Here is a 20,491-nt window from a genome sequence, read left to right on the forward strand (position 1 = left end):
GGCCTGAAATGCCATGGCTCACACATGGTGTCAATACTCTTGTAACACAATACTGAAAAACAAAATGACCACCATTGGTGCTTTGGAGACGTTATAATGGAGCACAACAATTGGTGGCTTTAAGTGCTCAACCTCAAACCTACTATTGATTTCTTTGCCTGAGTGTCAGAGAGCCCCGTGACCTCAGAGCACCATTGGGTCATCAAGTCGAAAGCGTTGACCGTCCAGTCAAGACACGAGGCACTGTAGATGGGGTTGGATGGTTGAAGGGCTGGGGCCAGGAGCCCTAGACAGCCAGCGAGGCCTGAGAACTCCTCTACCTCCTGAAATAGAACAAATGGTCAGTGTGAGTTAAAGCTGTAGGGTTGGAGCCGCTACGGTGCAGGCAGGTAGGTAGACAGACAGACAGCCAAAGATGTGGAACAGTAACAGTAACCGTACCGGGCAACCTGACAGTTTGTCCCCATAGAGGTGGTGCTGCAGGAGACAGGAGAGGCGGAGGTAGGGCAGGCAGAACTGCTGGAGGCTGTACTCTATGGAGTGTGGGGACCACACACTGGAGCTCAGCTGGGGAAGGAAGCACAGGAGTAATGACTCATCAATAACCTTTCCTTCAGAGAGCACAGATATCAAAGATATCAAAGCATTGTTGTTCTGGGTAATGGCCAATTTATCATGTAAGAGAAAAAAATGGAGAAAACCGAGGGGGGATTACCAGGAGAGATGGAGCTAGCCAAGCACAGAGTTCGGCAGCTTTGTTTTGAAATCCCAAACGCTATATGGCTTACCATAGATGGCACTTCAGTGTTCACATCATACACAGTCTTCACCTTGGACAGCTCACCGATGACATGGCTGAGAAGAGCGTCATAGGACTTCTCGGCATCGAAAGCATTCTGTGTGAGAAAAAGTCCAAAAGTAGTGGAGAGGTGACAGAGTGCACAGCACTATAGAATGACACTACTTTGAAACAATTCAGCTTGTGCCCCTGGAACCGTCTGATATTCAAGCAGTCAATTGTCAAGTACTTGAGATGTGCTGCAGTGTGCATATTTCCCCCTCAAAAATGTGCAGCACTGTATAATATCTTATGCAGAATAAGCCGAGGACACATTTTCATGCAATAAATTATTTCACCGTTGATAAGCGCCAAGACATTACTGAATGTGTGTTCTGATAAAATTAAACTGGTTTGACTAATATTCTATATGGAGTAAAGCTGCTAGCATTTATCAAGTTGACAGTGGGAGAATATAAACCAGCAGCCAGTCTTATCTAGCCTGGCGTTCTCAGTCCTAGATTTATAGTTGGAGGAATTTGGAGTCAGGATTTTCCTGCCTCTGGGCTCGGGATCTCGGTTGAGACTTTGGCATCTTTTTATTAACTGCAATTTAAATACAACGACATCCCTCCAAATATGGCCCGTGTTAACAATGAGGATTTCCGAGGAGTCTTAAATGACAGCTCGTGAGCGAGTAAGTGCTGCATTGTTCGTGACGGAGTGGGGGAAGATATTCAGCAGCGCCCCAATAGATAGAAAACACTAAAAAGGGTGGGCATTTTGCTGTTTGCCCATTTACATTCCAACCAGTCACTTGCTAATACAGATTTAATAGACTGAAGATGAAAAGCCAATTAATGTCAGCCCTCTCCGGTAATCTCTCTCTCCTTGATAATGATGATCGATACATCTACAGCCCAAACTGCTTAAATTAACTTGGCCAGGGCTTAATCTTTATTTGCATTCACACTCATTTGCTACGGCTGTAAACAGTTCCTGGGAATAACAGGTAGAAAGTATAGAGACACCGCATGCATTGGCTTCTCAATCAAGGAAACTTTCCTAAGGTAACTTGGTAGAGTACAAGGCAGCAGTATGGTGAGGAGGGTGGGTGATATGTTCATTACCTTCTTGAGAGCTCCAGACGTGCTCCAGGCCTGCCTCTCCTCGGGGCTGAACTTGGCTGAGAGAGATGCCAGAGCCTGGGTGTACTGCAGGTTGTACAGCATCCTCACCAGACAGATGAAGTGTTCTGCAGGGACAGAGAGAGGAGACACACCCATGTATAGTTTTGGGATACTCGCGCTACATAGTCTTGGTCAGACTTTCATTGTTTTGAGAAGAATAATGGATTCATAATTAAAGTCGTTGCCATTCTCATTCGAAAGAACCACTCATGGATGAAACTCTGCATATCACAAAAACAGGAATGTGATGGCAACAAAGTTAATCGTTTTGGAAGAATATGCAAATTACCGCCCTTCATTTGCATTTTTCTTTTACAATAATTATGGGCATAGATAGAGCATCCTAGCAATCAGCAAAAAACAGGAAATCACAACAGCCTAGATGTGTTCTCCACAGACAAATTACTAAGTGGAACAATACATTAATACAGGCATACAGTACATTATCTCTTCCCAATGACTACTTAGAACACCTTGTTAAATAGAAAGCAGTTTTATCTATGTTCAACAGTACAATGAATTACTTAAAGGAGGCCTAGAATGATCTGTAAGAGCCGGACAATCAGGTTGCCTTCAAAGGAGATGAAACCTTTTTATTGGGCTAGAAGACAAGTCAATAGGTTGGGTTCGGTCTCCAGAGGAACGCTCCGGTGTTCATAAAGGCTCGTCAAATAGATTTGTAATTAGCAGGAGGCACCGGGCCCGCCAGGTGGGAGCTACGATTTGGAGCAGGTCTTGGATTTGAACCGACAGAAAAACAATTCCCCCTCCTTAGGAAAGTGGTGGTGGTGACAGGTCCACTGGGCTGGCCATTGTGTTGCTTGTCAGCATATTAAACCCCCCCCCAAAAACACAACCTTTACCGCCATGAAGGACATACAGGCTGTTAGGAAGCCCCCCGCCTCTCCCTCCAATCCACTCTAAATGAGACTAAAACCCAGACATGTCCTGACCTCAGTCTCCATGCCACGGATGTAATAAAAAATACTTCATCCACACCCATCTCGCATAATGATGTGTTAAAAATTCCATTCTCCATGTCACAAGGAGGGCCGTAATGATGCGTATTTGGCTTAATCAATGTGAAATTGAAGACGACACAAAGCCCATCTAAAAGTGCCTAAGACACGGAGTGTTAATCAGTCAATAGGGAGAAGAGGTCTAACAGCTGTGAAATGGCTTTCTCTGTTTTTTCTCCAACAAACTGTCACAGCTATATCAACTCACCAATAACCAATACCATCTCAGGCTCTTTTTCACTCACCATGTACAATTGTATTGTACTGTATATTGTTTACCAGAGTTGAGTATAGCCTATATTTCAGAGTATTCTACATTTCTCCCCCCATTTTAATGCTAGGATAGATCTTTAGGCCTCATACCGCCTCAGTGTCCATGGATTCAAGCAGTTCAGCACAGCACAGCTTTGTATGGCATGGCACCCATTAAGTAGGCTCTATGATTGCTGCAATTTGGGCTCCAATGTAGTGGCCCTCCCCTCAGGCACAGGGCTGAGCCTGGAGGAGATCAAACAGGAAGCACTCAGCTGGAGATGAAGGGCATGTGAAGGGTGCACAGCCTCCATAAACAGGGCGATGTCACTCTGCTCCTTACAGCCAAAAATAGAGGGAACGGAAGAACAGATAAGAACCCTCCCTACATTCAGTCATGATTAGGTCTGTCATTCTGACCCAGCCGATGAGGAACCTCCGTCTGAAGCCTCGTTAACTCCCCTTCCCCTCACATCCCTCGTCTGATTTTTAAAAAATATATAGATTTTTTTTATTTTTTATAAAAAAATTATGGATAGTTTGTGACAGCACCTTTGCGTAGTGGCTGTGGCATGGTCAACACAAAGATGATGAGCAGGGATGGGCAGTCTCTGAACAGCATGGGGACCTCTGGCCTCTCGTCATCCAGGCAGCTGTAGAGAAACACACACCTGAAGTAACACTAAGACGGATTGAAAAACATACAGTACATTCGCATTAAGATAAGAGTTAAGTATTCATTGAAACAAGAAATACCAAGTAGGTACACATACAGTGCATAAGGAAAGCATTCAGACCCCTTGACTTTCCACATTTTGTTACATTACAGCCTTATTCTAAAATGGATTAAAAGGAAAGAAAATCCTCAATCTACACACAATACAAAGCGAAAGGTTTAGAAATGTATGCAAATTTGAAGAAAAAAGAAATACCTTACTTACACAAGTATTCAGACCCTTTACTATGAGACTCAAAATTGAGCTCAGATGCATCCTGTTTCCATTGATCATCCCTGAGATGTTTCTACAACTTGGAGTCCAGCTGTGGTAAATTCAATTTATTTTACATGATATGGAAAGGCACACATCTGTCTATGTAAGGTCCCACAGTTGACAGTGCATGTCAGAGCAAAAACCAAGTGATGAGGTCGAAGGCTTTTCCCGTAGAGCTCCGAGACAGGATTGTGTCGAGGCACAGATCTGGGGAAGGGTACCAAGAACACAGTGGCTTCCATCATTCCTAAATGGATGAAGTTTTGAACCACCAGACTCTTCCTAGAGCTGGCCACCTGGACAAACTGGCAAGGGATGTGACCAAGAACCCAATGGTAACTCTGTCAGTGCTCCAAAGGTCCTCAGATGGGAGAACCATCTCCACAGCACTCCACAAATCAGGTCTTTATAGTAGAGTGGCCAGATGGAAGTCACTCCTCAGTAAAAAGACACATGACACCACACTTGGAGTTAGCCAAAAGGCACCTAAAGACTCTGACCATGAGAAACAAGACACTGATCTGATGAAACCAAGATTGAACTCTTTCGCTTGAATGCCAAGCGTCACGTATTGACGAAACCTGGCACCATCACTACGGTGAATAATGGTGGTGGCAGCATTGGCAGGGACTGGGAGACTAGTCAGGATCGAGGGAAAGATGAACAGAGCAAAGTACAGAGAGATCCTTGATGAAAACCTGCTCCAGAGCGCTCAGGAATTCAGACTGGGGTGAAGGTTCACCTTCCAACAGGACAACGACCCTAAGCACACAGCCAAGACAATACAGGAGTGGCTTTGGGACAAGTCTCTGAATGTCCTTGAGTGGCTTGAACTCGATCTAACATCTCTGGAGAGACCTGAAAATAGCTGTGATGCGACGCTTCCCATCCAACCTGACAGAGGTTGAGAGGATCTGCAGAGAATGGGAGAATCTCCCCAAATACATGTATGCCAAGCTTGTAGTGTCATACCCAAGAAGACTCGAGGCTGTAATCACTGCCAAAGGTGCTTCAACAAACTAAAGGGTCTGAATACTTATTTCACTGATTTCCTTTTTTTATATACATTTTCAAACATTTCTAAAAAGCTGCTTTTGCTTTGTCTTTATGGAAAATTGTCTGTAGATCGATGAGGGGGGAAAAAATGATTTATCCATTTTAGTATACGGCTGTAACCTAACAAAATGTGGATAAAGTCAAGGGGTCTGAAAACGGGACGGGATGAATTAGGTGGGGGAATGCACCTTCCAGTTTAAATTTGAATACAATTGTGGGAGACTCCTTTGAACAGTTATTAAAAATGTCCATTCAAAACATTGTGCTGTGTTACTCTTTCTGAACGCACCTCAAACCTTGGCTCAAAGACATCTCCAACCAATGGGAATACACCTCAGCCTGTCCCTCAGGTAGGAAGCTAGAAACAGCGATGCTGAGTGACTGAACAGAAATAGCTTCTAATCAAAAGATAAGAGCTATTTTAGTAACTGCATGCAGGTTCCGGTACGTGCAAGTAGCTCCCAAGCTGATTAGTGCGTTTCGTTCATCTAGACCACTCCTGGTATCTGGTACTTCTCTAATCCATCCTACCGAAAGTAAATCAGAATGATTGTTTAATATATTCAACACCTTTAACTTGTTCATCTAGAACAATTGAAAACTTCTTGATCTACCATAATATACATTTTAAATGGCTGACGCAAAAAATCACTCAAATTCCTTCTATTCGCCCCACCACCTGTCAAAGAATTGTATTATAAACTGTACGTGAAAAACTTCCAAACAGCAGCAACAAGTAAAAGAGAAAGGAGGGGCAAAAAAAAAAAAAAAAAAGACGACATGGACAAGACCGGATGGGACTAACCAATAGAAAGAGCAGAGACATCAGATCAGTTTGCCAGTTCAACAGAATATATTCTTTAGCCATCGCTGTTTAAGTGGACCCCTAGCTGGGTTTACCCATTCAATTCTGTCAATTTCCACCCAGACTATTCCCAATAACTACTGGTAGGTGCATGTTAGAGAGAATGTGCACGCTAAAATGCATTGAGCTGCAAAATAAATTGGGACAGTGACATTTATGGCTGTTTTTTGGGGCTCTGTACTCCAGCACTTTGGATTTGAAATGATAAACGACTATTGAGGTTAACCTGCAGACTCATCTTTAATAACACTTCTACATTAATGTGGATGTTGTCGTGACTACAGATAATCCTGAATAATGATGAGTGAGAAAGTTAGAATCACAAATATCATGTTGTAATGTTGAGAAGATAGCATGTCTCTACAAATGTGTAGAGTCACAAGCTTGAGGTAGTCATTGTGTGCTATGAATATGGGAACAAATAGTTAACTTTTTACTAATTTAATTTGTCCCTCAAATGGGGGGACTATATATACACACAAAAAGTGCTGTAACTTCTAAACGGTTCACCCGATATGGATGAAAATACCCTCAAATTAAGGCTGACAGTATGCACTTTAACCTCAGTCATTGTAGCATTTCAAAGAGGACAGAGACAAAAAAAAAAAAAAAAAAAAGTGTCCCTGTCCCAATATTTGAGCCCACTGTAGATGCCCATTGCCTTTATCTTCTCAGGGCCAAGAACAAAGTCCTCCCTTGAATATACTGTATACACAGCCCTCAGTGAAGGCTGCTGAGGGCAGAACAGCTAATAATAATAATAATAATAATCATAATAATAATGGCTGGAATGGCGCAAATCAAACACACAGTAACCATGCGTTTGATACCCTTCCACAAATTCCGCTCCAGCCTTCACCACGAGCCCGCCCACCCCAATTAAGATGCCACCAACCTCCCGTGGCTGACCTTAATATGCTGTGCACTTAACTTGCAATGACGTCACACTTCCAAATGCCCTCGAGGAGTCCCCCACTTTAATGCAGAGTGGGAGAAAGGAAAGCATTTTTCCTTATACCCCGTGACCCACTTCCACAATGCAACCCGAGCCACATATTGTTGTTGATTGCCACCTCCATTTAAAATGGCAGCCCATAGAAAGCCTCCATCTCCACTCAAGACCTCCGGGGACATCGAATGAAGGGAGGTGCACTTACACAATAATACATTCCATTTTGAAGGCACTCGCCGGTTAATTCTAGCGTGCAATAGAAGAAAACCTTTATGATGCAGCAAACTGCTTTTCATTCCGTCAAATTCAAACAAAGACTTGCCTACAGTGAACAGCCCACACAACTAAATATATGTTGCACATTTCAGTCAAATCCAAAATGACGAATAAGATCAGATGAGCAATGTAGTCTTTTGAAAACGAGACTTATTTAAATGTAAGGCATCCCACATAAAATGGGTTATGAAAAACAGATTGTGTTATAGTCAGACTAGGCAGGCACGGGCATCGACGTTCTCCGTCCTAGTTAAATAGAGCAACGCGAATGACATAGTTGCCTTCCGAATCTCTAAGGGATTTTGAACACAAAATTGCTCCTCCGAGACTCCTGCCTGGCTCGGAGCATTTAAATAGTAACAGGTGTAAAAGCTGTCTTCCACTGCTAACAGGGAGGGAGAGAGGATGTTAGGTCAACTAATAGTGCTAAGTGTTAAGCGACTGGGATGCTAATAGCTCTCAAGACTGAACCTGGGAAGACGAACTGTTCAAGACAGAGCACGTCTGACCAACAAAAACGAGCTCTGTAGCGAGAGCATGAATAAAGGGGAGACTTTGCTTTGTTACATTTCTCTGTTTCTCTGAACCTGTAAAAGATGAGGCTGGGCAGCGGAGGGCTGAGATGTGTGGTGCAGTTGTTTCTCGGTGCAGTGATCGTGACGGGGTCGTTTCGCTCTCTAACGAGCACCCGGTAATTTGCCAGATGCAGCAATTATTGGTATCTATGGCAACCACGCATGGTGCCTTCTCGTTTTTTGGCTCCTCTTTGTCTAGAGGAAAAGCTGCAAGGGCCAGGGGGGATGGTGGTGTTTAGCGTGAGGGGAGAGTGGCACTGTGATTACAGGAAGGGTGCGTGTGTTGCGTATGTGTTGAATGGACTGTTAGGGTAAACTGGACTTAGGAGAGGGGTGTAGGGATGTCAGGTGGATCTGCACGACTCGGGGGGTTCAGTGTGTGTAGTGGACCTGCAGGGCGAGGAGAGGTGAGAGTAGAGTACCGAATGCCTGTGTAGTGTAGCTTTAGGATGGCCGTCACTCACTCGTCTCTTCTCTGAGCCACCTGGGTCAACCTGGTCCAGGGATTGTACGCAGAATCAATGCTGTACAGACGCATGTGCATGGCAAGCACATGGAAAAGCTGATCTGAAAGACAGAAGGGAAAAAAAAAACACATGGATTTAAAAATGGTCAGTCAGATCAAAACACTGGAGCAGATATGGGACGGCTAACTGTAGCTGGCCACCTGCATGTCCACTGGCCAGTGCCTACTGGCACACCAAGCTGTGAGTGTAGCAAAATGACAGATGCAGTTGACTTGAACTGATTGCACTGAGCCTAATGGTTTGGCTGGGTAGTGGCTGGGACAAAGCAGGCCAGATGGATAGACTGCACTGCTCCGCTCCCAGCTATCCTCTCTGCTCAGGAGTCACACCTGTTCACTGTGGAACTAATGGAACATGAAGAGCACCACACCTTTCTCTCGCTCTCACACACACAATCAAATGTAATCTCCTCCTGGAACAATGTCCTCCTTTAATATTAACACATCTACATCTACTTCTCCTTAATGGCCCACTAAGGTAGTGCTCATTAGAACCAGAGTTAAATGTCTATTTGAAATTTGAAAAAATACATTTAAAAAACCATTACAATTACACCTGTAAAGCATACCATATACAAACCATAAGTTCCTAATATAGAGACATGCGATCATGTTGGCTATTTTCTCTCACGAAGAACCACCAAGTGGTCTGAAATACTAATACAGTTCTTTACATCCAAATGACCTGTAGCCCAATAAATAAATAAATAAATAAATATATCCCCCCCCCTTCTTATTCTTCTGATAGTTATGACAGAGCTGTAATGCAGCAAAACATTGAATTCCAGTGCTGCAATGTGGAACTTCGGGTGAGTTGGCTCACACGGCCGTCAAAAACTAGAGCAACACTGCCCTCCACAGCTGACACATGGCTGCAGCAGGATACGACACAGAGGTCGAAGGAGGTGAGTGACTCGGCTTCAGACCCTCAGTCTGTCAGATGGGGTTAGAGTCCCTCCACTAGAGAACGAAGATATGTGAAGAGTAACACTGTGGTAGGAAGGATCGCCAGTCAATGCCCTTCAAAATGGCAGGGGACCAGGCTTCAATTGCTGCTCGCATGGCTAACACCTCTTCCATCAGTCAGCCCCTGCCTGGTATGTGCCTGTTCCCCTCTCCCAGTCTGCTGCGATGTTCTGTACCCCCCTCCCCAGCAACAATAGAGAGGTATTCAGTTTGCTGTCAGATATTGATCTGGCTCTGCTTTCTATTAAAGCTCATGCTATTTGCTATGATCTTTACCCCCCGCACTTGTTATCCCTCCGATATAGATTTGTAATGGCTGTGTGACTTATGTTGGGATTAGATTACTTTTACACCCACCCCCCCTGCGGACAAACACTTCAAATGAGAAATTCTCTTGGACACATCTCATCGTGATAGGCAGACACCTACCATAACAGTATTGTATTGGACGTTGAAGGCCATCTTCACTGTAAAGACCACTTCACGAGACTGGCCTAATTTAAAAAATGGCAGCTATACCACTGGCGAGCCATTTGAAGGTGGACTCTCCACAGTTGATTTAACGCGAGAGACTGCCGGCTCCACTCTCCAGCCCATGACATCCTCACCAGCTAAACGATAAAAGTGCCTTGTGGGATATGGGCTTAGGAACCCCCTTGGGTTGTAGTAGTTAGCGCATGTCCCCTGTACCCTCTTCCATGTCCCATTCCCTACGAAGAGGCAACACTAATGTACTGCAACTGAGTAAATGTGGCCGCCGGCATGGCTACACAAGTAATGTAGCTCAGAAAACGGCAGTCCTCTAGTGTGAAATCTCTTTAGCCCCACTCAAGGGTGACAGGCGTCTCACTAGAGCAGAGAGCAGCCCGAATTTATCGGCACTAAACAGACTAATTAAACAGAGCAGGAAAAGGGACTGCTCTCATCCCCAGGCTCAGCTCTGATAGAACATAATGTTTAACACATTAAAAAAGGTCAAGTTCAAATGACAGACTAAGTAGAATCAAGGAGAAACACCTTGGGCATCTCGAGTCGACCATCCAAAAATCAGAGCCTCGCATCTTTGTCTGCACCTCTGAGCATAAGTGTGTGTGTCGTCCTCCACTCGACCACCAATGTCAGAGGCTTGGTCTTCGGCATTGTTGTCACAGCGGGCAGAGTCACCGCTCAAGATGGCAACATCACTCGGTCTTCATTTCCAGTCCACCCCAGAGTGGACACCCTTGCCACACGATAAACTAAAAAACAGCACTTGACACGTTTGTTTGCTTCATTTACCCTGACGGCAGAAAGCGTCGGCAGCAGCATGTCTCCTTCCCTACCACTGCCAAATCGACAATCTTTACCAATGGTCCAACGGTTACACGGACGAGCGGCTTCAATCTCACCTCAGACACTGTATTACACAAGGGACTTTGGGACAAGGCTTCCCACCACCTCAGATTCCCTCAAGTCCCCATAATCAGCCTAAATTCCAACGGTCCTTATCGTAAAAGACTAAAATGCTTCATACTAATTAATCTCTTTGAATCTAAGAAAAAAATACTTCAAACGGTTGGTGTATGAAACATGGGTCAATGGCTTTACACAAGGTCAACTTCGGATGTACACAATAGCTTAGTGGTCAAGTAGAGGGCAACACACTTCATATAGCACTGAGTTGACGGAAGGAGGCTTCATGCATGTTAATCTAGTGAGAAGCAAGGCAAGGGGAGTGGTGTATTGTACTCACTGAGACAGGAGCGCTTGGCTGCAGCACTGGCTCCTCCAGAACACAGGTTACCTCCACGGTGCACCAGCTCCAGCTCCAGGTTTGTCCTGAGGAAGCAACCATTACTAAGCACACACACAGTCAACTGCTAGAGCTTAGTGGGACAAGAGGAAGATTTTGGGGCATTTTCACAGCCATTTTTTTTTAAACTCAGGCAGTCTGACAGGAGTTTTCCCCCCAATTCAGAAACAGGACAGTGGACTATTAACGTTCCTTCATGTCATCTACCTGCTATTGCAGTAGCGACCTAAGACGGGAGGGCTCGTAGCGACCTAAGACGGGAGGGCTCGTAGCGACCTAAGACGGGAGGGCTCAACTAGCGAAATTATCACCAATATCTGGTGAGGTTACTGACTACTGGCTTTCCCTCTATTCACCCGTTTTATAAGAAACATCAGATATAGAAGACGTAGCAGACATTAGCTGTTGTGTTTGTCCCAGCTATTTCATATCAATAACACAGAATTTAAATAGCTAGTCCATTGGCATAAAAGCTGTTCCATCCAGTTTCCCTTGTATAATCTCGGCTGTGAATTTCCCATGCAGATCCAAACACATTTCATTTAATATTTCAATTTCTGCAACCAAATAAAGAAAAAAAATGAAGACCATTAGAGAAAAAAAAATGATATTGAAAGCAGATAGGTGTCGCATAAATTAGACTGAACAGGGGTTGTTTTGATCCTGGCACTGGACGTTTCCTCCCATAGGCTGGGGAGGCGGGGGCAAATCCTCCGGCTTCCTGGGAGAAAAAGCAATTTCACATAGATAATGCAGCCATGCCGAGCTTCATCTGGCTGCTACTGATAAGAGCGCCCTTCCGACAGAGGAATTTTCCACTGCTCAGGCAATTTGCACTGTTCACTGAAATTGTGAAAGCCAACAGGCACCCAGACACAGGGAGCAAGGACTTCTCTCTGCAGGGCACAGGTTGAGAGAAAAAAAGGTGAGGGGGAGAGGGGCATGGGGATGGGGAGGAGACTGGGAGGGGCCAAGGGCATCCCGCAACCCTTTGCCTATGGTGAGAGAATAGAAATGACGGTTCCATTCTCTAGTCCCTGTAACGCATTATCAATTTCAGACCATGATAAAAGCGTCATTTAATGTCATTTAGAGGAGCGTGTCCAAAGAGGAAAGATTTGGGCTCCAACACAGGAAGCGACAAAACTGTGAATAAGTACTCTGGAGAAAAAGAGCTCGAAAATCAGTCGGAGAGGCAGAGCAATAAACCCATACAGTCAAGAGGTAATAAACGATGGTGGAACCAACCAGTCAATACCATTTTACTGCAGCGTCAACTGACAAAGCTGCCAATGTTGCTTAGAGGAATTTCCAGCGACACCTCCAGCAACCACACTGCAGTACAATCAGAGGTATGAATAAAGCCAATCAAAAAAGCCTTCACAGCTTCCGAGCAACTTCAAAAAAACACCAAGTAATCTATATATCCGGTGCAGTTACAAAGACTACAATTCAATACGCTCCAACGGTACACTACAGATACAAAAGCCTTTTCAAGCGGCCCTCCTCAAGCGAAGAAGTGCGCTCAATGGATAAAAGCAACAAAACAGAAATACAACTAGGCTAAACTGAGGAAATGTTGCAGTTCTCTTTCTGTGCCCAGTCATTGTAATGCAAGGCAGGGAGCTGGCTTTCAGAGCACAAAAGGAGAGGAGCAGACAGGCCAGGCAGCCAGTGTTTTAAAGTCAGAGTCAGTTGGCTGCATAACAGAGAGCAGTAGGAGGACCTCCCTGTCTGATTGGAGCACGCATAGGGGTCACTTGCAACGGGAACACAAGCCATTGCTCATCTCCCTGGCCTGCACAACTCACACCATAAGTTACCAGGTGCACTTTCACTTAGTCTCATGGAGCTGGAAATGGAAAATTCTCCATATGACTGTGATAAATGGAGTTTCTCTTTGACTGTGTCGTGTCCCTCACCTGGCCACAGAGTACATGAAGAGGAAGTCGTTGTCAGGGGAACCAGGGTTCTTGCCATAGTCCATGTACTTCCTCTGGGTGGTGTTCTTGATGTCCTTGATGACCGACTCCATCTCTTTACTCAGGTTGGACTCCGTCTGGAAGGGAAAGGTTGCAAAGTGACTAAGCAGGATCTCCATTTTGAAATGTTGTTGACTATGGTAATATTGACGTAATGGCCACCTACATGTATGCAAATCATTGGGAGAGTACATGAAACAAACCAGAGCAAATGTTTGGCAGGAGATGACAGGTGAAATATGTATTGAGGCCAAACTGGAGTAACACCAAAACAGCTACAATACTGTTGGCGTCAGTCTCATTTGTCAGGAAGTGTTAAGGTGGAGTGATCGGGGTCAAGGGGATAGACTTGGGTGAAGCGGTGTATATCTCTCTGCCTTACAGTGGTGCTTACTGGGAAAAGCCCCAGCTGCTCCTGCAGGTCCTCCACCTCCTTCACCAGCACAGCGGTCTTCTTGTTGGTGGGCATGTGCCAGCTGACCACCTCGGTGCTCCGGCCCGGGCGGCAAGGCAGCACACTGTTGGCAAACTGTCTGCACAGCGGGCAGGTGAACTCGCCCTTATCCACAGAGAAGCCCTGCAGCACCTGGTCATTCTGGGTAAAAAATAAATAAAAAAAAGTTTCTATATTTAACTATGCGTGATTATTACAGGAAACAGGGCAGGTAGGACTGTCCTATGTTATGACCCTTATGTTAATCCATAATTTCATAAGGACACACTTACCCGCAGAGACACCATGTAGGACTTGTGGCAGTCTATGTGCAGGGTGTGTCCACAGGTCTGCACATACACACCCCCCTCCCAGCCTATTGAGACCGACTGCAGACAGGAACTCTGCGAAACAGACAAGAGAACAGCTCAAAACAAATAAGAGTCTCTTAAGTTCCATAACGGTAGAATGGAAACCACAGGGGGTTGGTGGCACCTTAATTGGGGAGGACGAGCTCGTGGTAATTGCTAGAGTGGAATGAGTTGAATGGTATCAAATATATCAAACATGGTTTCCACACACGCCGTTCCGGACATAATTATGAGCCGTCCTCCCCTCAGCAGCCTCCTTTGACAGAAATATATACAAGAAGTTGATTTAACTACATTTCTACAGCAGCATTTTTATGTGCGAAAAAAGCCAGGAGGAGCCTTTTCTGGAGAAAGAGACAAGAAATGGCAGAACAGCAGTGCAGCTAACACCCGAAGACCGTGGCAGTGCTTCTTTGTCACGCAGACTAACTGCCTCAGCACTCCCAGAGAGGGGTAGAGGTGGAGTGAGGGAGGAGAAGCTCTGTCAGGAGGTCTTAATCTTCCATGCCTGATTCTCTCGGGTTTTCTGGCTGCTGGAGTCTGGAGCTGCTGACAGACTGGCAGGCTGGAACACTTGGCTGGGGGCTGGGCTGCTGAATCACCTGAACCCAGCTCAGGAGGAAAAAGGTTCAACATGCATGATGGGAATCCACCCTTTATGTGCATAAAATAGGCTTAGAGAAAAACGGCAGTGCTTACATTGAAACGCTTCCCTGTGTGTTACAGTTGAGCCTTTACTAACTAGATCCAAGCCAAGGACACAAGGGAGAAGTAGAGGAATTCTTTTTTTTTTTTTTTTTTAAAGGAAGGAAAGAGTGCGAGGTAGAGAGAGTGTGTGTTTAAGTGACTGGGTTTTTCCAGTCAAGACACCTACATCTTTGAAGAAGCGTTGCATGAGAGCGAGTCTGACGTCGTGAGCCGCCCCGCACGTGTCCGCTGGGTAGATGTGCTCATCGTCAGTGGTAGGCAGTTTCTTCGTCTCGTCACTCTTGCATCGGTGTCCCAGCACTGAAACAAATCAGAGCACGGGGGCTCGCAGTGAGTGACAATGAGCTTTATTAGAAATGTATCAGCATGAGTAATGAGCTCTCAGATTCCCATTTAGAGATCTCCATAACATTTATAGAAAACAATCAAGGGCAATGATTGCTTGGAGAACACGTCACGTTTTAGGAGTGCCTGTAGTCAAACGCAGATGTTTTCCCCTTCTCACATCAGGAACAGAGGATAGTGACTGATACGTCAGTTGAGAATGACAGCTAATCTCCCGAACATCCACTCAGTAAATCAGTGGCAGTCTGGGATTTTTCTGCTTCAAATGATTAAGGCTTCCCATCTATGAAAAGGACAATAAAGATCTGACAGATAATTAACTTAGTGTTTACATTGTCTTTTGAGAGGCGTAATATGAAATAGCAGGTGGCAGATCATAAGGTGTTCTTTTGATCTTGAGGCAACGAGCGTTCCCAAACCGCAACTAATTGCTAATCAATCATGCCGTCTATTTTCATGACAGTGAATGATCCTGTCCGGCAGCACGGCATAGAATGGCAGTATGAAAACTCGGCCAGGGATCAACATGAATGATAAATGAGCCAATTAAAACAACAGCTAACCTGCCTATTAAAATGTGATTTTCCAATATGCTGGTGCTAAGCTGCCATGAATAACGGTGTATCTTTAAACAGGCAAGGGCTGTGCTAAGGGGGAAGTAGATTTTCATATCAATGAAATACATTACCTTTAAATTTGACTCTGTGTTGCTAATTCATTTTGTAGGTGGTTGAAATTGAACAACAAAATCAGGATAGTGGTAAGACAAAAGGCAAACGGTGTAGGCCATTAATTCAGATGTGTGACACACTGAGGGGGGGATACAGTGCCGTAGTACCTGACGATGCCTGAAGGAGAACCACCAGGCCAGTGGGCCGGTCCTCAGTGGAAGGGCCACTCTGGCCACAGATCACACAGTCATAGAGGACCTCAGACTCCATCACCTCCGAGGCACCCAGGTCCATGGCTGCTTCAGCGTCCGGGGATTCTGACAGGCACAAAGGGTTACTCTTGAGTCTTTAATAAAAACACTTGATTAATACCACATTCAAAAGCTTCATGCTGGAGATGTATCATATCTAGATAATATGTTGGAGCTGGATAGAAATGTTGCATTCTTAACAGGTTTTATGATCAGTTGACATTAAACTAACAGCGAGAAGACACGTTGGAATAAAACGTTTGGAGCGCAGGGAAGATATTGGCAAGCAATGTGCAAAATAAAAAAAATATATTATAAAACTTTAGGAAGGTAACGTGGTGTGAAACTCTTCAGTTTTTGGGGCCGGCTAAAACCGGGTGATAATAAAATTCCATTAGACGTGGTCACCGGCAGATACGCTCACATTCCTGCCTAGAAATAATACCATGCTCAATTACCTTGTTCTTCTCTAACTCAGAGGAAATCAATGACTAGTTCTATTAGAGTGAAGCAAACACGGGTCTTGACATTTCCACTTTGGTGAAAAAGCGTGTATTTTCCCCAAATACAGGATGAGAGAGGGTGGGTGAAGAGGGTAGGCATTGACAAAAGAACAGGAGGCTTTCAGACAACCTTGTCACTGCATTAGTACGCACATTACCACTCCACCTAATGTGTGCATTAGAGCACCACTCACTGTACTGGAAAGGAATACAAACATCACTGTGCCTAGCATCAATGCTTCCAATAACCACACTTCAGCTCTCTGCTTCTTCTGTCCAAGGGATTGGCATGGCAATAGAGATTAATTACTGATGTGAAATTAGTTTTAAAATGTTAAAGACCGTGTTCAATTTGAACAGTAAAGTTTGCGTAGAAATGTCAACCCGTGTTGGAATTGATTTATTGCTTCAGGGTGCAATATGATCTCAGGAGAGGTCAGCGTGTTCCAGGGGAAATAAACAGTTTGCATTAGATGTCAATGGAACAGCTCAGGCCTCAGGCCCTCAGTATACACAGCACACACACAGAGCTGGAGAAGGGCTGGGAGACAAGGACACCCGTGTTGCTATGCAGGACTACTGCCTTGCTAAGTTGCTATGCTATTTCTCTCTACTATATTACACACACACACACACACACACACACACACACACACACACACACACGTAAAATCTTATAGTCAATATTGTAGCGTGATTGTCAGTACAGCTAACTCTATTTAAAAGCAGCACCGGGAGATTAATGCTGACAAATTTGTCTGGTAAAAAATTCCAGTGCAAATATTTATATTATCTGGGACCTTTGATTTTAATCTGTGAAACAAATGTAGCCCATGAGAAGTCAAGATCATTCATTATACTGATAAGATACAAACACAAGCTAAATCCTTTCAATAAATGTGGGTTAATGTCAGCCGGGACACCTATAAAAAAAATCTGAAAATTAGTAAAAGTACTAACTCAAAACACAAGAGTCTTAGCTGTGGTAGATTTCTTCAATGGCAGTGCACATTCTCCATGTATATTGTTAAACCATACAGCCAATACATTTAGTTGTATTACATCTTTTGACAAAATCAGAAAAAACGCGATGAAGTTAATGATCATCTCTCTGTCTGCCCCTAGTTGTGCCAATACAGTAGAGGTATGTGACGTGGATGTTGTGTATGTGAAACTTGTAGCCAGCCAGCCAGGCAGCAGTTAGCCTGAGGGAGATTAGAGATAATTCCCAAATGGCACCCTATTTAGTTTATAGTGCACTACTTTTGACCGGGACCCATAGGACTCTGGTAGAAAGTAGTGCACTATATTGGGGAAAGGGTGCCATTTGGGATGTAGCCCTGCACACAAGGCGTCCTAGCCTGCTCAGCCGGAGGCCCATCCGTAGCCCTGCCTAAGTGCTCCCTCTGATCAGAGACCATTATTCATCCACTAATCACACTGTGTCAGGGTGGTCCCTGTGAGTCCATCCCACTATTAGTGCTTTGATCCGCAGTGCCCTCAACCAGCACGGCTCCAGTCTCAGAGGAGTGCTTTCCTCTCATTGCTCCTAACAGGCCTGGGGAAACCAGGGAGGCCTGAGGGCTGTGGCCAGTGTCACCTTGCCACATTGAAAAATAAATAAAAGCAAAGCTGTATTTTCTAAAACTTTCCTTCAAGGACTATAATGGAACGTGTGCACAATACGTCCTCAACAATAGTGGAGTCCACTTTAAAGTTATAGAGGACCAGGCCCTGTATCCAAGTGCTAGAATATAATAGCACACCATGTAACAAATCTGACAATATATTAGTACATCTAAAAGCTTGGAAAGGTTCTGAATAATCAACTTTCCTGTGTATCCTGTGGGGTCACTCCTTACCGACATCCATGGCCGTTTCCATGAAACTCTTCTGTCTGGAGGCAAACTCAGCCAGTAGCTTCTGCTGTCTCTCTCGAGCCCTCTGACGTCTGAAAGACCGGTAAAAACTCAACTTAGCATAGAAGACTACATAGAAAATTGTCATCATGATACATCAGTCAAACCATTTTATGTAACTGTCAAAGTGTTGCATAGCGTGGAAAGTCTGAAACCACCACACAAAAACAAATAAACATCCTATCGCGCTATTCAAATCAAAATGTACTTAAAATAGAGTGCCGAGGCATGTGGCCCAGACTTCCATTATTTTGATGCAGGAGTAATGCCTATTCTCTACACACTGAAGGGGTTAACCCATCTCTATAGCAACAGCTTCTGTGGGTAAGTGGAAACGCTTGGTTTTATATAACACTGAAAGCCCTTCTCTCAATGACTAGCCATTAAATCACCACTACTCACCCACCAGTGCATTCTCATTTCCAGAGTGACTGTCTGACCGTCACAGATGCTCATTTTCCCCCTCAGACGCTAGCACAAAGGGATACTATAAAGCCCTCAAACTCAACTCTGGAACCTCGAAGCCAGTTCCACTACCTTTTTCCATTGTTCCCAGGTAAAAAACAGGGACTGATTTAGACCTGGGACACCTCACGGGTGTAATTAGTTATCAGGTAGAAAAGAAAACAAGCAGGCTCCGGACCTCGTAGGGTAAAAGTTGAACACCCGTGGTATAAAGTGTAAGATGAACTTTGCAGTATTTGGACACAATACATACAAAGTAAGCGTCTGATTTGAATGAGGTTACAGTATGTGACTGGGTGCAGGGCTGGCAAGGGGATTATTTCCCTGACTGTAGCGTCTATGCAGACTTCCAGAGAGCAGGGTTGAATGTAAATAGAGACCCCTAATAAGAGGACATAAACAAATGGTGACAGGAGTGCCACAGCTCAGTAATTCCCACTGACAGCTTCAGGGGCACAGACGGCCCGCCTGAGAAATGTGCGGCATCCCTTTCCGCTTTCCTCTGCCATTGGCTGTCCCACAGTCGCGAGCGAGAGATGCTACCTTTGTCTTTGTCTGCAGGTCTAGTCAACCCAAAAATAGGTCATCATGGAGTGCTTATAGCCCATTCCATCATCTTTAGGGGTGGGAATAGAATAAGGATGTTGTGGCCGGTGACTGTGAGCGGAACTGCCAAATCCGGCTTCATCTTCATTTCAAAACAGACTCCACAGTGGGGTGAAGGGGGATTTACAGAATACAAATTCCCTCTGCAGAAGCCCTTTGAATAACTTCAAAAGATGGTCTCATTTCAAAGGCTAATAACCTTTTAAAATTGTATTAATTTAAAAGTGGTACAGATAAGTTGGTGTTCATGGTTTTGCAAACAGGACAGGAGCCTGTAACAAACCTCTCGTCCTTGTCCATGGTCTTCTTGTCAGTGGGGCCGTTCTTCTTGGGAGCGACGGGAGGAGAGACCTTCCCACAGATCTCCTGGATGTTGCGCTTGCTCTGGCGGCTGCGCGTGGCCGCCTTGGTGAGGATGCGCTCGATGGCGGTGATGCCATCCCCGTGGGCGTGGCTGTTGGTTTCCATATCCTCCAGCCAAGTGGCCGACAGGGAGTTCTGCTTGGCCGACAGCTTCTGGTGCAGCTTGATGAGCAGGGAGAGCATGCTCTCGCGGATCTCCAGGATCTCTGTGACCAGCTGGGGAGGCGTGCCGGGCGGGACCCAGCGTGTAGAGCTGCTCTTGGGCCTCACCACCTGGCTGGCCTCGGTGCTGCTGCGGTTGATGATCTCCTGGAACTTCCTCCTGCGCTCCGCCACCAGGCTGAACACCTGCGCCTCCCGGACGTTCTACAACAGCAGAAAAACACATGAGATCTGACACACACTTTCCCAAACCTGCAGTTCAAATAAATGGCCGTTACATAACCAGCAGAAATACTGTAATCGGATTAGATATTTTTGAAGAACTCGATTAGTTCTAGCATTACTTTTGAATTCAGAAAGAATGTTTACATTTTTTATTTTTTTAAGTTAAGTTTGTTTCCTGCCTGAGCAAGTGACCACAAGTCAGCAACCACTATGATGACACACCAAATGCATTTTGATGGATCACGGGA

At 44.9% G+C, this 20,491-nt stretch overlaps 1 protein-coding gene across 6 annotated transcripts in view; it reads right to left on the reverse strand.

The window, feature by feature from the left end:
* The window catches only part of ubr3 (ubiquitin protein ligase E3 component n-recognin 3), a 45,539-nt gene that overhangs the window by 3,735 nt on the left and 21,313 nt on the right, over positions 1 to 20,491 (reverse strand). For 2 of the 6 annotated variants that reach the window (XM_035750106.2, XM_035750108.2), the window contains 14 exons: positions 19,777 to 20,222; positions 18,366 to 18,454; positions 15,917 to 16,066; positions 14,900 to 15,033; positions 13,948 to 14,058; positions 13,604 to 13,816; positions 13,162 to 13,298; positions 11,180 to 11,265; positions 8,420 to 8,522; positions 3,792 to 3,892; positions 1,909 to 2,033; positions 789 to 896; positions 442 to 567; positions 144 to 323 (listed from right to left, as the gene is read on the reverse strand). In XM_035750106.2, the coding sequence (XP_035605999.1) occupies positions 144 to 323; positions 442 to 567; positions 789 to 896; positions 1,909 to 2,033; positions 3,792 to 3,892; positions 8,420 to 8,522; positions 11,180 to 11,265; positions 13,162 to 13,298; positions 13,604 to 13,816; positions 13,948 to 14,058; positions 14,900 to 15,033; positions 15,917 to 16,066; positions 18,366 to 18,454; positions 19,777 to 20,222 (2,109 nt within the window). The other 4 variants (XM_035750107.2, XM_035750110.2, XM_035750113.2 and 1 more) reach the window with 3 other exon arrangements.

This window comes from Oncorhynchus keta, chromosome 34 (assembly GCF_023373465.1).
Source record: "Oncorhynchus keta strain PuntledgeMale-10-30-2019 chromosome 34, Oket_V2, whole genome shotgun sequence".
Lineage (NCBI taxonomy): Eukaryota > Metazoa > Chordata > Actinopteri > Salmoniformes > Salmonidae > Oncorhynchus > Oncorhynchus keta.